Below are 17918 nucleotides of genomic sequence, written 5' to 3'. Positions count from 1 at the left end.
AATGTGAGGAATGCACTGGTTCTCACCACACTGTTCTGGGTTCTCATCAGAGTTGTCTCCACAGTCATCCTCACCATCACACGTCCAGCCCAGTGGTTTACAAAGGGTGTTGTTGCACTGGAACTCATCCTGGGGGCAGTGTCTACCAGCTGAAACAAAGCGGCGAGCGCTCAGTTATCATCGGTCTTAGATGCTGATATTTTAAGAATTAGCTTTGTTAGAAATATCCAGTGGTGGTACGATGACGCATGCTTCTTACCGCCGCTGTCACAGCTCTCTTCGTCACTGCCATCCATGCAATCGGGATCTTCATCGCAGCGCCAGCGGAGGGGAATGCAGTGGCCGTTTTTACATTGGAACTGATCTCTGTCACATTTCACATCACAGCCATTCTGAAAAGAAAACAAATGAATTGCTTTCATTATAGCACGTCAGATTTTAAACCAAAAAGTTCCATCAGAAGTTAAAATGTGAGCGATACCTCATCTGAGCCATCAGCGCAGTCGTGGTCCCCGTCACATTTCCAGCGCCCTGCAATGCAACGCCCGTTTGTGCAGGAAAACTCGCTCTCGGAGCACTGGCGAGGCACTGAGGACACAGGGGCAAGCGCTCAGAATGGGTGTGAGCATGATTTAGGAGCAAGGAGAGTCGAAGCAAGGAGCAAGGAGAGGTGTAAGGAAAGGAAAATAGAAGAGAAAAGGCGGGAATAGAGCAGACTGAAAAAAACAACACAAGAAGCTCTGTTGAGAGCCGGACGTACGTGGATAAAATAAGTCAGATAGTTCATATCACAGGGTTGGCTCGGTGGGTACAGAATCGGGCATGTGTAACACGGGAGCTAAAAGAGCTACGGGGATTTAAAAATAAACAAATAAAATGGAAAAAAAAAATACTGGCAGGACTAAAAGAAAAGCCGGGGGCACACAAAGGGCTGGGTAACTGGTGATAACACCTACCTCTGGCTCACAGCAACTGGCCAGTGTAAAATGCAAAACAGACATGAGATGATGTGAACGTGAGATGTGCAAATGGCCGTAAAGCCATCTAACTTAAAAACAAATTAAATCTCAACCATGCGTGTATAAATATAAGACACAAACGCAGAGTGACAAGCGAAACCCTGCTCACCACTAAAACCCACTCTAATGGAACAGATTACTTAACAATTATATTACAAATCACTGTGCGTCGAGGGTGGGTGAGAGTGTTAGTGGGCGCCGTCCCATCCAAAAGTAAGAAAAGCTGGGGTGACCTACCACACTTGTCTTCATCTGAGTTATCACCGCAATCATTGTCGTAGTCGCATTGCCAGCGGCCAGGCACGCAGCGGTTGTTTTTACAGCGGAACTGGTAAGGCTCACACGTCCGCTCATCTGTACAAAATACATATTTAGCACAAGTTTCCCCTCATCGCCAGCATCTTTTATCTTTATTCACCTTCCAAAACTCTTTCCTTACCACACTCCTCCTTGGGTTCATCCGACGCGTCCCCGCAGTCATCCTCTCCGTCACACTTCCATCGTGCCGGGATGCAGCGGCCCGAGTCCTTGCAGCGGAACTCATCCACACCGCATGTCATCTGAGCTGCAACAGAGGAGACTGACTGGATTAGACCCTCAAAAGTAGATATGGGACTTTACAGGCTTACTCCCTCCTAACGGATAAACAGGTCATGCCTCCTTTACTGATGCTGTAAAAAGAATTGCCTGGGTTTTAATCAGCTTCAAACTCGACAATAAAAGGGTGAACGACGACATGATAAAAGTCTAGATGCAGCTCTGTTTCACTCCGTAGTTTTAAATTTCTCTTTTAAACTCCAGCGCAATATTCTCCACATCCAGATTTCCTCTGGTGCTGACATTCACAGCGTCTCATTAGTATAATTGGTCAGATTCTATTACTGAGCCATTTCATTTCGATGCGGAGGAGACGCTCTTCATAAGCAGAGCAATTGTTTTGGTGTTGTAATAAAAAGAAAGATGTCTTACTGCAGTTGGCAGGCTCATCAGATCCATCCACGCAGTCGTTGTCCCTGTCACACACCCACACCCGTGGGATGCAGCGCTTCGTGATGGTACACTGGAACTGGTTGGGGGCGCACGTTACCTCCGCTGCATATGAGGCAAACAGATGGGCCCATTTACTTCATCACACTACATAAAGACAAGCTGCTCTCCATTTGAAGAATTCACATGTTAAAAAGCTGCAGTGTTTGGGTTCTGCTACTGGCTCCTTCAAACTGCAAACACGGAGATCCTGCTATAAAGGTGCTAAAATGCTCATTTTGACCTCTGGATACTACAACTGAACAGTTCATGTAATCTCTCTCTAGGGAAAATGAAATGTCCTTAGCAAATGCCATCCCAATTACATTATGCAACATAATTTGGCCCAAGGGCTTCGTTGCTAAAGGAAAGGTCAAAAAGGACAGAGATCCTCCGGGGAGGGACACAGCGTTTAGCAATTTCCCATCTGCTTAATAGTATAGTGGCCTAAGTGAGACAAAAGAAGGACGGTTATGGCCTCTCTGCAATCAGATTGGTTCATCCTCTGGGGACAAATTTGCTACAAGTGACGGAGACAGCTTGCTCCGAACCAAAGTGTTTAAGATAAAAAGGCAGTCACACCGTAGTGAACAGGAAAGGGAGACACTAAGAAAATAGCAGAGGAACTAATGACTTACGGCAGTCTTTCTCATCCTCTCCGTCTCCACAGTTGTCCTGCCCATTGCAGCGGAAGATGCCAGGGATACATCGACTGGGGTGGGAACATTTAAACTGACTTGGCAGGCACACGTGGATGTCTGAAAAAACCCCAAACAAATACAATAAATAGTGATTACATGGGATAAAGACTGTCAGTTCTAATTTAGACTTTCTAGATATGTGTAGGTGTTTGTACCACAGTTGGCTTCATCAGAGTTATCCTGGCAGTCATTGTCTCCGTCACAGATGTAGGCCGGGTTAGTACAGATGCCCGTACCACACTGGAACTGGCCTGGTCTGCACCTAAACTCAGCTACAGGGAGAATACGTGGCGCATTATTAACCAGCATAATCAAAACGTCAGCCTACAACAGTAATGTGTCACGACTGCTACGGTCGGATCACTCACGACAGTCTGCGGGCTCATCTGAGTGGTCACCACAGTCATCTTCAGTGTCACACTTCCACCAGAATGGGATGCATTTGTCGTTTTTACAAACAAACTGAAGGAAAAGAAGAAAAACAGATGATTTTTTTTAATATCTGGTATTGTGATGTGTCATCATGTTTTAATACAGGCAGATATGCTTTTACCTGACTGGCGGTGCAGTTGGACAAGCAGTGTTTGCCATCGGCTGCTAGGTAAAAGTTGGTGGGGCAAGCGCACTTGTAACCGCCTCCAGGAGAGAGCAAGCACAGGTTACTGCAGCCTCCATTGTTTGTCTGGCACGGGTGGCCTTCCACTGAAGAGGAGAGACATGTTAACAAGGAGAACACAGAGCAAATCAGACAGAACCAGAGCACAGATGAAGATTAACATGTGGTTGTTAATGACGGGTATCTTTGTCCTACCATCAGGTTGGCGATATGGGTGGTAAATGTGGATGTCCATGGGTCTGTGTAAGGTGCTGATCAGCATGGTCTTGGTGGTCCCCAGAGTCTTGTGAGCTCTGTTGATGGACTTTGTTTCCCAGTCTGTCCAGTAGATGTACTCCTCAAATAAAGTCATGGCAAAGATGTGGGGAATATCCTGGGCCAGAACTACAACGTGCAAGCATAAAGACGGAGAATTTAGCCACAAAATCAACACCTGAAGTTGCTCTTGTGCGTTTATGTGTATGTTACCTATATGTCTGCTTGTTCCATCCAGGCTAGCAAACGCAATGTAGTCCTCCCGAGCGTCAGCCCAGTAAATGCGGTCATTAATAAAGTCCAGAGTTAGACCATTGGGCCAGGTGATCTTATCCTCCACAATGACGCTCCTGTTGGTGCCATCCATCCCAATCCTCCCTATGTGGGGGTTGTCACCCCAGTCAGACCAGTACAAGTACCTGTGAAGGATATTTATAAGGTTTACTGATTAATAGCAAATCTGAATTTAACATTTACAAGGTTCAAGATGTCCTAGACATTCAACCTTCTTATTTTGTCAACCTTTGATATTTTGTCTGACAATTATGCGCTGACCATCAAAAATGGTTAATGTCTGAAGACACTGAAAAATACTTCATTTCTATGGATTAAAATTCACAACTAAAAAGATGGAAAACATTTCTGTGAGCTTTTACAGCAGCTGACTGGTTAAACTAGATACAAATTTTCACTGAAAACAGGAAGACTATCTTACTAGAGAGTAAGAATGAGAAATGTATTAAAATTGTGCTTTTTAAGGCAAGAGACCAGTGACAAAGTGCTCTACAGGAGTTTCATCAAACAAGATCAGGATGGAACACACATGAATCTAGTAAGCGAGCTTTATCAAGCTTACATTTTTTTAAATGTTACTAATTGTAGGAATTGTACAAAACATTTTTGAAAAGAAATCTTATTTTGCCTGCAGTTCTCCAAAGCACCACAAGAGGTATTATTACCCTGTTTGAGAAAAACTGATTTAGAGTCTCATGTTCATTTCACCTCATGTAACCTACAGATGTAGGTTACTGACTACAACAGATATTGGTAAAGTGAGCCCTTCACTTCAAACAGAAACCTAAAAATTCTTCTTCCAAAAAGAAAAAGAAAAAAAAAAACCTTCTCTGTTAGCACTTTAGGAACATTTTGCAGTGTCACTCTTACCCGTAGCGTACATCCACAGCCAGAGCGCGAGGCTCCCTCAAGCCGTTGTTGACCAGAACTGTTCGATAAGCTCCATTCAGCTTCGACACCTCAATAGTATCCCGTCCTTTATCACACCAGTACAGGTTTCCTCCTACCCAGTCGACTGCCAGGCCGTCTGGGTTGCTGAGTGATGTGCGGTGAAGAACCTGACAAATGAGCAGGCAGTTTTTATTTTCTGAAACTAAAAGCGTGTCTTTGGCTTTCACTGCACATGCAATGTACACACACACACGAACACATTCATCATTTTGAATATAGTTTACATTTCTAGCATTTATTAGCAGCACATTTTATTTCTCTTCCTCTGCCAAGACGCTTCTATGCTGACCTGAACATTGCTGCCATTGATGTGCATGCGTCGAATCATGCTGCCCTGGGTGGTCACATCTGTCCAATAAATCATCTGCTGGCGATAGTCGAAGTCTAGAGCGACAGCATTGTTCAAGCCCTGTCAAGGCATGGGAACTGCATTAGTCTGTTGTGTAGATAAACTCCAGCACTTTCCAATCACATCAGCAGGACTGAAACTGCAGGGCTCACCTGTTTGATTAAGGTGTAGTTAGAGCCGTCCAAGTTGAGCTTTCTCAGGTAATAGCGGTTGGCAAAGATGAGGAAGGGTTCTTCATCTGCAAGGAGTGAAGAGAGGATATGACAAATTATGAGAGGCTTTCCCTTAAACACATCCCTGAATGCTAATAATCTGTCACATTTCTTACCAGAAGTGGATTTGCATATTGTGGGGTTCTCGGGGCTAAGCTGGAAACCCTCCACACACAGACAGTGGAAGCTGCCGTGCGTGTTGATGCACCGCTGCGTGCACGGGTAAGTGGTCGTGCATTCATCTATGTCAATACAAGTCTTCCTGTCATCTTTCAGATGAAAGCCGGGATGGCATCTGCACTGTGGGGGAGCAAAGCACAGAGCAGGTAAAGCAGCAGTCCGTGCAATTTTTTTTTTTTTACACATCCATTACTTAAGAACTCAAGTCCTAATTTCATGCTGTTCACTTACCTTAAACCCTATTTTCAGGTCTTCACAGAGCTGGGAGCAGCCACTCAGTTTGCTGTTCAGGCACTCGTTAATGAAGCAGTTGAGCTCATCAGAGCCGTCGCCACAGTCGTCTTTATGGTTGCAGAGCAACGTCTCGTTCACGCAGTTTCCATTATTGCAGATGTACGCGGTGTCGTTGCACTTCTTCTCTGTTCCGCAAAGTGAAGCAATGAAATGAGAAACAAATGAAGAGAAAATGTCAGCCGGCGTAGCTGATATAAAAGCCTCAGGATTAATTTCAGTCGCAAACGCTGAGAGCGGATTACAATTGCCAAAAAGATAAAGATAGTGGAGTCTTATTCTCTTTTAGGCTTGTTAGCATACAGTATTTAATTATAATATAAAGACTGTGACTTCTCCTTGTTCCCTTTCTTTCCTGGAACCTCCTTTATATATGCTATAATATTATTGTCCCTTTATTTTTATTTTGGAGGTTTTTTTGCAAGTTCAGTGGTTAAAAATGAATTTTACATGTCCTGTAATCACACTAATTCAATAAATATACTGAATACATGAACTGAATAAATAAAGTACTCCTGGAGAGACTCTGTGTGTCTAACCTGGGCCAGTGCACCGGGGATTTTTTGGAGCTTCATCTGAGTGGTCATGACAGTCGAAGTCTCCATCACACTCCCATGAATTTTTAATGAGACAGCGTCCGTTCGCACAGCGGAACTCGTTCGGTCCACACGTCGGATACTCTGTAGCGACAAACGGTACATGCTACTTCAAAAAAAAAACCCAAAAAACCCCCAAAAAAACCCCCACACACTCAGGAGGAGGGAGAGTGTTTCAAATCACAGGTCACGGCTCCACTCACCGCACTCCTGGGACTCGTCTGAGCCGTCGCTGCAGTCGTTGTCATGGTCACACACAAAGTGCTTGGGTATACACTGTCGGTTCTGGCACATGAACTCATTGCTGCTGCATGTGTTGTTGAAGTCTGAGGCGCAGAAATAATTGGCGCACAAGTGAGATCATTAAAACTGACAGATATTCCTTAGTCTATGAGAGTTATTAAAATCTATTTATCTTGATCAAACTCAGCCCTCAGCTTGCACTCACAGCAGCCAGCTTTCATGCTCTCGTCAGCTCCATCAGGACAGTCTTTATCTCCGTCACACATCCAGCGTTTAGGAATACACCTGTGTGATTCGGGGCATTGGAACGTCTCTGGACTGCAGGTTTTAGTCTCTGTAATAGAAAGAGGTGACTGATTGGAATGTCTATTAATGGTTATTTTAATATAAAAATTTTTTAAAAAAATCAAATTTTTTGTACACAGCCTAATGTTTTGCACTTATTAAACTCATATTGTTTAGTGCGCAGAAGACCACCCATCATTTCCTTATATTTTGCTAAGAAAATATGAGGTAGGTGCAGCAAAGCACATGCAAACATGTGGTACAATTCAGTTCTCCAGGCTTCTCGAAGGACATTCAAAGCTCTTCTTTGGATGATGGCTGCTTTTTGTTGCTTTCTCTGTAAAGATTGTCGCACACTGTTTAAATCATTTTGAGGTCCGAGCTTTGGGGACGCCAATCCATGACTAACAGTGTTCCATTGTGTGTTTTTCTATCTCAGCTCCTATGTCTGGATTTCTTCTTATTTCTTAAGGACATGGATTTCAGATATTGTTCATCTGCTGTAGATACTCAATGCCTCTTCTGCATTTGTACTCTGCTTTTCCAGTTTCCTTGGATACAACTTATTGGTTCTTTGCTAAGTTGTTTGTTATGTGTAGACTGATCCATACCTTGAGTTAGGTGCCTTTTTATGCTTAACTTTGACGCATGAGTCAAATCAAGTCATGTGGCTTAACAAACAAAAAGAAATTCTCAGAAAATGTTCAGGTACAAGAACTCGACTGAAAATAACTGAAAATAACTGAAAGCCTGGAGATCTGTTGATCAAGAACACTAAAAATTGCAAGAAAATCTTACTGACTATGAAAGTTCACAGTATACAGAAATTAGGGGTGACTCATACATTTAATCAGTGCTGCAGGTTAAAAACTGTTGCAATATTCACTCAACTTTAGGAGTTCAGTATTTGTCCATGTCTAAATATGCCTTCAGCACTTACTGCACTTGCTGTCCTCGTCACTGCTGTCCCCGCAGTCATCCGCTCCATCACAAACCCAGCGGTTAGGAATGCAGCGGTGGTTCCCACACTCAAACTGGGTGGCTGAGCAGAACTTGTCTAAAGGAGAAGTGAGAACGCGTAAAGTGCAAAGCAAAGACATTGAAACAAAGCAACGGTCTGTTGTCCTGTACAGCGTATACGAACTTACCACAATGAGCCTCGTCCGCACCGTTCTCACAGTCGTTCTCCTTATCACAGGTCCAGCTCATAGGGATGCAACGACCGCTGGGGCAGGCGAAGAAGGGCGTTGGACACTTTGTTTTCCCGCTCCCTGGCAGAGCAGCAGAAAAGAGGTTAGTTTGAAAAGGAAACATCAAAGAGTTAATCCAGCATGAAGAGAGGAAAAACAAATTACATTTACTTTGCTGTGTTTTTCAAGGAGAATTACCTCCCAAAACACAAGTTAATGGATGAAAACATTCATCGTTTTTCCCTGTTCCCTGTGGCATAATCCAAATAGTTCTTTCTACTCTAACAACAAACAAAAAAACTCAATCCAAGTAGATTTAGCTGTCAGATGTAATTAAAATACCAGGGCAATTTCTTTCATCTGAGAAGTCTCCACAGTCGTTGGCACCGTCACACTGCCAAGAAGGTGCATAGCAGAGTGTGGTGAACTCGCACTTCTGAAATGTCACTCCCTTCACTCCCAGATGGAAATAACTGGAACAGTCTGTGGCGGCTTAACAAAGAGAGAAGCAAAACATTTTACCACTGCCTCAGAGTAGCAAAAATGTCAACATTGAATTTTTAAGAACAAATCTGATGATCTTAACTTACTGCAGTTCATCTCATCACTAGCGTCCTCGCAGTCCACTTTCTGGTTGCACTTGCTGGAGTTGGAGATGCAGCTTCCGTCTTTGCATTGGAACTGATCGGCTGAGCACAGCGTGGCTGGCGAGAGGAGAGGCGGCGGTTAGTGAGAGCAATATTTTAAGAAATGCGAATGCAAAAATGTTTGATTAATTGGAAAAGCAGACTCACTGTTACAGAAGAGCTCATCTGAGCTGTCTCCACAGTCATCCTGCCCGTTGCACCAGGAGCTGTGACCCACACAGCGGCCATTCACACAGCGTCTGTAGCCCTTCTTGCAGACGCGGTTGGCTGAAAACCAGACAGGATGGATTCTAACTACAAAATCCAACAAGAAAAAAACACGGCTGATAGTGTTTCGACGCGCAAAAAAAGGTTCCACTCACCGCAGTATGACTGCTTCTCATCAGACTTGTCCTTGCAGTGAGCCATGCCATCACAAGTCAGGGTGTAGTTAACGCAGTCTCCATTTCCACACTCAAACTCATCAATGCTGTTACATGTCGTGTTGAGGGCTGACAGGCAAAAAGAGAGAAATAGGGACTTAGGAAGAGTCGCCTAACCCAAGACAATCAGAGCAGGCACAGAGCCGATATCTGTCTTTGCTTGTTACTTTATCACATCAAGTTCTGCCCGAGAAGAATGTCTGCTCATCATCACCAGCATCACCACGCAACAGTACCATCTGGGACACATCTACAGTAATGCTGCTCAGTCTCAGCTCATTCGGCAGTGCGCGGCCTCAAACACTCAGCCAAGAGTTTTTAATATCCATCTTCAGCAAAAACAATAACAAGTTCTACCAAAGACAGTCCCCGACCAGCCCCCTTCTCTTCAGTTATCAAGATTAGATGAAGACAGCCTAAATCCACGGAAGAAGTGTGATGAGTCCTCCAAGAAGATGGGAGCAACCTGTTTGCTAGGTACCTTGAAAATCAGTGTACAAATTTATCTCGAGGATGTTGTGTTTTAAAGGCACACTGATCTGATTTAGTGTTTCTGTTTACTTATGGAGCTATAAAAAAAAATGTGTCCGAATTTTGAAATCGTCCTCGCTTTGTTTCCTGTGTATAAACATTTCCTCCATATAAGCGTGTCCTATTCTTGAATTACCTATGCAAGTGTTGTCTTCGAATAGCTTCCTGTCGCCCCGACAGCTGCAGTTGACCCTTCCCTCAGAGGTCAGCAAACACAGGTCCTGACATCCCCCGTTGTTAACACGACACATGGAGAATTCACCTGTGCAAACAGGAGGACAGTTAGCACACAAACCTGAGAATTTCTGATCTCGCATCCAATCTCCTGACACACAGGCGAACACACATCACGAGCAGACAGAAACACCTGGGTGAACCCGGCAATGGCTCTGCCTCAGCTGAATGCACAATGTGACTCTATCTAAATAGGATTTGCGGCTGTTACAGCGGGCTCTCGGCTTGCATCGGTGCTGCGGGTATTGGTGCAAAACTGTTTACTGAATAAGGGAACTCGAGGGAAAAGATACGGTAGAGTGGAAAAATGCTTGACTTGATTGAAATAAAAAGATACGAACAATGATAAATGCAGAGAGGAATAAAAAATAAATAAATAGTAGAAAAATTCAGGATTCCTTCACTTATCATAAATGTGAAAAAGATGTTGAATGTTTTACCGGCTCAACTCAACCAATGTTTGGTTTGCAGGCTTTATGTAAGATCGATTTGCTTCACACATTTACATGAAACAGTCCAGCAGTCGTAGTCTTACGACAGAGGACTGTGATGAAAATCAATTTTACATTGAATTTCCTCATTTGGTGCAAAGACTTACAGCTGTTAGTGTCATTGGCCACCGCGACAATACCCATCGGCTGTTGAGGAATATCAGCACGCAGGACCTTCATATCTGCCCCGGTGTATTTCTCAGCCCGGAGCACAGCCCTCCTCACCCAGTCGGTCCAAAAGATGTAGTCTCCATACACCGCCAGGCCAAATGGATGGACCGGTTCATTCTTCAGCACGACCTGCAGGGGGAAGCAAAACCACAGTCATGAGAACCCCAGTCTTTTTCTATCAAACCAGTGAAAGAGTAAAAAGCTGACGGTTGCTATTTAAACAGTCACATTGCTCAGCCATGCAGCATTAGAAATATTTTTAGTGTTTTTGTCACTCACGTAGCGCCTACTGCCATCATACTCGCAGCGTTCAATCTTGTCCAGTGTGGCGTCGGAAAAATAAAGCTTTTCAGCACGGTGGTCTATGGCCAGGCCGTTGGGGGTTCGGATGTCCGTGCCAATGATCACAAGGACGTTGGAGCCAGTCAGAGTGGCGCGCATGATACTGGGAGACTGCTCGTTCCAGTTGGTCCAAAACATCAGGCTGTGGAAAAACAACATAATAATCAGTGATACAAACAGGTGTAATGAACTGGCGTGAGCAGAATGGCCTGCAAATCGGCGATGTGAACAACTGAATCAGTTCTTACCTCTGACACTCGTCGAGAACGAAGGCCCTCGGGTGGTCGTCTCCTGACATGGTGACCACTGTATGCCGGTCAACGGCACCCCAGCGGCTCTGGTCCACAGTGTGGCGGGTAATAGTCGAGGTAGTGTAGCTCGTCCAGTACAACATATCCCAGGCTCTATGGTATGCCAACCCCTCCACCGAGCCCACATCTGAAAAAGCATGAAGGAGTCGAGAGAAGAGCACACAGACAGTAAGAGAAGGCAACGACCAGAGGTGGGGGACGGAGTAGATAGAAGAGGAAAAAGGGAGAAGAAAAAGAAGCACGTCAGCTACGGGGTTGTGTTAAAAGGCCAAGTGTAGACCGTTTGGCAGCAGCTCAGAGCTGGCAGACTGCTGTGTGGCAACCCGGAGTCAGGGCTCTGGGCATGACAGCTTAGTATTAATGACTAAGAACACTGTGTGATTCAAGGCTTTTATCCAGCAAATAGTGGAGGATAAAGGTCACAATAACGGTTACCAGCTAGCATATTACTTTCCACTGGACTGCCTCATCAAGAGATGAGAAGCAAGAGGTCATTTTTTTCTGCTTTCCCAGCCTTAAAATTAATAAGAAGTTGGGAGCTTCACGGCTGAAAGGAGGCCAGAGGACAGCCAAAAGTCAGCAGAGATGGAGGAACACAAAGTTCTGCAACATCAGATGGAGAACAGCTGCACCGGTATTGAGAAAACACGCGACGCAGACACAAACAAATACTGTAACTTGTGCTTCATGGAGTCAGAGACCGCTCCAAATAATAAGTAATAGTCCCCTACTTGTTACTGCAGCTGCTGCAATGGAACAGTGCAGGTCTAATGATTAAAGCAGCCTTTTCTTAGGACTGGATATGATCTCATCCCATCAGATGTCAGGCCAAAGCAACGGTGAGGTTTACCACCAGGTGGGACAGTTCACACTACACCTCAATATCTCCAGTGCGACACCGCAGACGTGAATCATCGCGCGTCCAGCGCACGCTATGGGACTCTGAGAGAAGCAAAGCGACTGAAAATCAAGCGGAGCATCGCAACACGCAAGGCAACTGTCCCCCGCTTCTCGCACTCATAAATCAACACCCTAACAATCGATAGAGAGCGCCGTGAAATCTATTCACCCCCATTTCCTCTTTCTTTAGCGGTGTTAATGAATTTTAAATCACAAACTGCCACCACTGTCTGCTCAAATCACATTACTGTTGATCTAGGGCTACCAAAGATTCTCTACATTTTCACGCGCTGCTTGTGCCAATACAGGCAAGCTGAATATACAGGTCTTGAGCTCTGCTGACAGTGATTTTATGGCCGTTTATCTACAGTAGGTATGATAGCAGTGTAGTGTTTGCCATCAGGCCGGGAGTCAATAATTACCCCGATTCTGAAGGCAAACACTATCTCACTGTGTCGCTCTTTGTTTATTTTTTGTATCAGCGCAGGTTTTTGTGCAGGCTGTGCTGCAAATGCACGTCGAGACAATGCAGAGGCCTTTCCACAAAATGGGAAGAAACTAAATAGAGCATGGGGAAAAAAAATATGTTGGGCCTCAATAGGCCCTCCCACAGAGAGTTGGACAGCCCATCCACGTCCTGCTCTATCATAATCAGTCCAAAGTTCACCTACCGCTTACTTGGTTTCATCCTGTCTTCCTGTCAAACTATCAACTATCCTTTCCACTGTTGCGGTTTTCTCTGGAAGTTCCTTTCCTGGATATATGAGGAATACTGATTGTGGAAGGCGAATGCCATGTGGAGTAGCTGCCTGCTCTGAACTCACACAATCTACAGCATTCACCTCTCAACACCCGCTTGCCCTTAACAGGAGTTCAACCAGAAGAATGGCAAGCAGCTCAGAAATCAGGTGTGTCTTGACTTCAGTGGAGGGGCCTGATCTCACTTTGTTCCCCTCTACAATACCAAGCCAATAAGAGGTGGAACAGATCGAGAGGAAGCAGCTTTAACTGTACACTTTTATACAGTCAGCACAGTCATATGTGTTTATGTATTTAACATGATTCAGTCTGAGGCGATTCATGTTAAACTTTGAACTGTAAATCTGTGCGTTGTCATTTCTGAGAACACTGCTACTGGAATGTCCTTAATCATTCCTACATTTATGATCAGAAGTTTTATGACCAGATTGAACAAACTGACCCAACAAAACTGAAGACACAATGCTGCTGCTGAACTCTACAAGCTCAGAGGATCTGTTGGGTAACAGTAGCAGTGACCCTGGACTGGACAATGTGGAACAGGTTCTAGTCCCAATACTAGATTCACTAATTCTGGTGCTGGGAGTTAGCGGACACACCATAGTGATAGTAATCTTATGTAAGCGATGGAGGAGAGGGGTGGGACGTATTGGACAGTCTCCCCAAAACTCTGTGATGGGTATGGGGACAGACATCCTGCTTCTGGCCCTGAGCGTTTCAGACCTGCTTTTGCTCTCCATGCTTCCCTTCCACACAGCTGCTATAGCCATGCAGCACTGGCCATTTGGTGACTTCATGTGTCGTCTGCTGGGCTTCCTGGGATCAGCCTGCTCTTCAACCAGCATCTTTACTCTGGCCACACTGGCTGTGTGTCGCTATCTGACTGTGGTGAAGCCTGCCAGAGCATATTCCCTTCTCACTACTCGCCGAGTCTCTGTAGCTGCCATACTGGTCTGGGTCCCAGCCTGCTGCCTTGCTGTTCCACAGCTAGTCTTTCGCTCTGTAGGAACCCCACAAAAAGCCCTTGACGGGCTTGCATGCTTTGCTTTCCAGACCCACCGTGACCAGCTGATCTATGGACTGTCTCATTTCTTTGTGGCCTTCTTTCTACCACTAGTTACCATAGCAGTGGCATATGGCAGCATCTACATGTTCCTATGGAGGAGTCGGCATGCTGGAAGAGCCCCCCAGGTGGAGCGTTACCAAAGCAAAGTGACCCAAACGTCGGCTATGCTGGTGCTGGCTTTCACCCTGTGCTGGCTGCCGTCCTACGGCATGACGCTGGCCTTACTGGCGGATAAAGGCACAGGAGCCACTGGAGCCTCACCACGTTATGGCCCCTTTGCTGTGTTTGCACGCTTTATGGCAACCTCCTCTACAGTGATGAACCCTATTCTCTATGTGCTGATGTCTGAAAAGTTCAGGCAGGACCTACTGAGGCTGTTCAAGAGGGACGGACAAAGAGACAGCAGGGATGTGGCTATGGCTGCTGCCTGACAGTATTACTACGAGTAGCTAACTTGACATAACGTGACTATTTTAATTGCGCACAGCGAGGAACTGCTGGCAACTGGGATCGACAAAAAAACACAAGCTAAAAAAACGTGATCAAAGACTACAGATAAACTGGACGTCAGCGTTGCCTTCATGAACAAAGTCAACTCAAGAGCTCTCACAGCAACAGTCAGCATCATTGCTTTGAACAACAGTTGCTCTTGAATTGAGCGGGAACTTTGCTCTGGGATTTGTTGCTTTACATGCACAGCGGGAATATCACGCATTCCTTGTAAAAGAGATTAAAGTAAAACATTAACGGTGCACCCGTGTTCTGTTGTGCTGAGATAAGGTGAATGAAAGTCTATCTGTCTCTCAGCCTGATTGTATTGCTTCTCACTCTGTTCTAAAATAATGCTTTTCCTTTGTTTCTACTTTGGCTACATCTACAGAATAAATATGAGTATTTTAGGGAAAAGCCAGCAGATTTCTTCTCCAGGAAGATTTCTTATCAGGGAGTCTTATGACTGGACAAATGACAGGAGCCATAAACCTTGGGTGGGGTAGGGTGGGAGGTTTAGGCCAGATCACCATGTCATGTTAGTTACTTGGACGGAGCACAAAGCATTAAGAAAACTAACTTAAGAATCAGGAAAACTCACTCTCTACTACAGTCTTGCGGTCAGACCCGTCATCACTGATCTGCTGGATGTTGCCAAAATGAATATCACTGAAGAAGATACGGTTAGCTCCTTTGCCTCCTCCTCCTCTGTAATCAAAAGTGAGTGCGATGACGTTCTTCATGTGCTCGGGGTCCTCGAATGGTTTTACGGGGGCATTCAGGTTGTTTTCGTCGGACAGGTGAACGCTCTTCAGTATGGTGCGCTCCGAGTAGAGAAGGTAGCCATCGTAGTCGCGGCACGTGCGGCCGTCTTCAGCCAGCATGCCATGGGCGCAGGCACACGTACGCTGTCCTTTGCCACGGTAAAGGCAAAGCTGCTGACATCCGCCATTGTTTTCCTTGCACACATTTGTTCCTGTAAAGAGAACAAAATGCAATTAAATATACATTTGAATGATAATATATTTTCACCTGACTCTTATTATACTTTTACTCATTTTATAGAATATATGTAGCGGCATGTGAAGGCAGACGATGCGGCGCAGCCAAGCAATGATGTCGTCGAGAACAGACTTTCCAGCATTTCCTGTGTTTGTTATCTTAGCTTTGCTGTCTGCAGATAGCTCTCAAAAGTATGTCACAAAAAAATGTAGTATATCAAACAGTTTCTGACATGTTAACTCCAAGTAAGCAGTGCGCTATTTTACTCCAGGTCTTTGTTCCAACAAGCTTCTCAGCTATCACGAGAAACCCGTGCACAGCGCACTCATACATGCCCAGGGATGCCTGGCCAATCCGTCAGTGAAATTTGCCCCTTTAGTGATGCTGGGGATTTTTGTGTGGTGGTAACACTCTGTTTACTGTGACTGATCAACGCTTTAGTGTAAACCTTATGGATTTGTAAGTATTTATGTATTTGCACTGTTGCAAAAACTACTTTTGCACATTAATCTAGAAGTTTTGAAATTTTAAGAAACAAAAACACGATTTTGTCCACTTTTCTGTTCAGATTTAATGTCGATGTATTCATTATTGCACATTTTTAATTTAGGAAATTAAAACTTAATAGGGAAAATTTACTCTCCACTGCTGTATATTAAATAATAATAACGCATATGTGTTCTAAGGTGATAAGCTCAGGGTTCACACATGCTTCATCTATAACTTTGTTTTTCCACTTCAGGGCTTAGATGACGTCAGCTCAGCATGAATTTCCAAGCACTGCGTCCTGTTTGCAAGGACAGCCAGTCATAAGAAAATCTGGGTTTTAGAAAGAAGCAGCTTAAGGACACAGGAGCTAAAATAAGTTTCAAAGATATGATCAACTGAGGTGCTCCATAAAAACCTTTAAAGAGTAAATAAGGAGTGTTTTAAAAGGCGATTCATGCAAAGCTATTCCAGGGAGTGCCAGAATAAAAATGGGGAGCTGGAAATGAGCGTAACAGGTCACCTTTAAAGCACACTTTGCTTACCTTTCTGCCTGGCCCTGTTGAAAACCTTGATGTCTTTGAGCTGGACCCCAATACCAGTCCTCAGTGACACAGAGTCTGTGGCATTGTCCTTGCTGCCTCTCTTTATGGAGCCATTAGCATGCGTCCTGGTTGACACCAGACAGATTATCAGCATTAAACACAAGCTGACATTTGCTGATATAAATATATATATTTATAAATAAACATTAGGACCATTCGCAAAAAGAGGGATAAAACTGAGTAGGAATGGTGTATCTGACCTGTCACTCCAATAGATGTAGCTCTCAAACACAGACACAGAGAACATGTCCATGTTGTTGTTGCCCAACACCACTTCCCTGTTTTCTCCAGTCTCCAGGTTGATGCGCTCAATCTTATCAGTCCTGGCATCGCACCAGTACAGCATACCATCCTGCATTCCCACATTAAGTAATGTTAGGCCCACTCTCTGTGCTGCAAGTCAGCGATATAAATGTACAAAATGATCTGTTGCGGTGTACCTCATAGTCGATGGAGATGCCATTGGGCCAGCTGATACTGACGTTGACGAGGATGGCTCGCTCAGATCCATCCAGGCGAGAGCGTTCGATGCGGGGATACTGGCCCCACTCTGTCCAGAACAGGTAGCTGCTCGCGCCAAAGCACGCAAAGACAGAAAACCAAATACCGCAGAAATCAACACTGAGATAAATCACAGAAGGAGAAGCTAAAGTAGGAACCTGGCACAGTCCTTCGTTCTCACCCTTTCTCAGGATGGACAGTGATGGCACGAGGTTTGTCCAAGCCCTGCGAGATCACCACATAGCGGAAGGAACCATTCAGCCTGGCCACCTCAATCACATCGAAGCCTTGATCTGTCCAATAGATGTTTCCTGTGGAGGATGAAGGAGAAACAATTTCCTAATTTTTAAACCGCATTGACCTGGAAATAATACTTTTTTCTCTCTGTTTTTGCATCTACTTTCTGTTTTCTCACTTAGTGCAACAGGTCCACACTGTTGCTTTTAACAGTGACAGGCGGTATGTGCAAGCATGATAAATGTGCAGAGAGGAAAAGCAAAACGCTCTTTATCAGTATGTCTAACTGTCATTATCTAAATTTAGTACGCATGAGCCGGGATGCAGTTTCTCTCACCAGCAATCCAGTCCACAGCGATGCCCTCTACCCTGCCGATGCCATTAGTGACCACGTCCTCTCTCCAGGTTTGGTCTCTCTTGGCCCGGCTGATGGTGCTCAGGCCCATGTCTACCCAGTAGATCGTGTCATTGTCTGTGGGAACAAGTAAAACACAGAGTTGGACTAAAAAAGGAAGC

The 17918-nt window shown here is 44.8% G+C and overlaps 2 protein-coding genes across 3 annotated transcripts in view; one reads left to right on the top strand and one right to left on the bottom strand.

Moving 5' to 3' along the window:
- Positions 1–17918, bottom strand: part of lrp1aa (low density lipoprotein receptor-related protein 1Aa) — a 100634-nt gene that overhangs the window by 8257 nt on the left and 74459 nt on the right. For both annotated transcript variants that reach the window (XM_085273822.1, XM_085273823.1), the window contains exons 36-71: positions 17740–17874; positions 17347–17476; positions 17105–17231; positions 16865–17016; positions 16605–16729; positions 15173–15547; positions 11295–11484; positions 10984–11188; positions 10641–10833; positions 9945–10070; positions 9218–9346; positions 9003–9122; positions 8799–8912; positions 8551–8700; positions 8167–8289; positions 7959–8075; positions 6939–7067; positions 6694–6816; positions 6434–6574; positions 5835–6022; positions 5540–5723; positions 5364–5449; positions 5152–5271; positions 4782–4969; positions 3831–4036; positions 3558–3746; positions 3300–3448; positions 3115–3208; positions 2902–3018; positions 2684–2803; positions 1989–2111; positions 1459–1584; positions 1257–1373; positions 482–588; positions 260–392; positions 27–149 (exon numbers count right to left, since the gene is read on the bottom strand). In XM_085273822.1, the coding sequence (XP_085129948.1) occupies positions 27–149; positions 260–392; positions 482–588; positions 1257–1373; positions 1459–1584; positions 1989–2111; positions 2684–2803; positions 2902–3018; positions 3115–3208; positions 3300–3448; positions 3558–3746; positions 3831–4036; positions 4782–4969; positions 5152–5271; positions 5364–5449; positions 5540–5723; positions 5835–6022; positions 6434–6574; positions 6694–6816; positions 6939–7067; positions 7959–8075; positions 8167–8289; positions 8551–8700; positions 8799–8912; positions 9003–9122; positions 9218–9346; positions 9945–10070; positions 10641–10833; positions 10984–11188; positions 11295–11484; positions 15173–15547; positions 16605–16729; positions 16865–17016; positions 17105–17231; positions 17347–17476; positions 17740–17874 (5274 nt within the window). The remainder of the gene's footprint in view (positions 1–26; positions 150–259; positions 393–481; positions 589–1256; positions 1374–1458; positions 1585–1988; positions 2112–2683; positions 2804–2901; positions 3019–3114; positions 3209–3299; positions 3449–3557; positions 3747–3830; positions 4037–4781; positions 4970–5151; positions 5272–5363; positions 5450–5539; positions 5724–5834; positions 6023–6433; positions 6575–6693; positions 6817–6938; positions 7068–7958; positions 8076–8166; positions 8290–8550; positions 8701–8798; positions 8913–9002; positions 9123–9217; positions 9347–9944; positions 10071–10640; positions 10834–10983; positions 11189–11294; positions 11485–15172; positions 15548–16604; positions 16730–16864; positions 17017–17104; positions 17232–17346; positions 17477–17739; positions 17875–17918) is intronic.
- On the top strand, positions 12929–15070 carry LOC146574282 (somatostatin receptor type 5-like). Its single transcript, XM_085273826.1, has one exon. It carries the CDS (start codon positions 13479–13481, stop codon positions 14511–14513), a length of 1035 nt encoding a protein of 344 aa, XP_085129952.1. The 5' UTR covers positions 12929–13478; the 3' UTR covers positions 14514–15070.

The sequence above is a fragment of the Mchenga conophoros genome, linkage group LG5 (assembly GCF_057382185.1).
Source record: "Mchenga conophoros isolate Kocher_MC1m ecotype Shallow Benthic linkage group LG5, M_conophoros_male_GT1.1, whole genome shotgun sequence".
Taxonomy (NCBI): domain Eukaryota; kingdom Metazoa; phylum Chordata; class Actinopteri; order Cichliformes; family Cichlidae; genus Mchenga; species Mchenga conophoros.
This window is presented reverse-complemented; position numbering and strand designations above follow the sequence as displayed.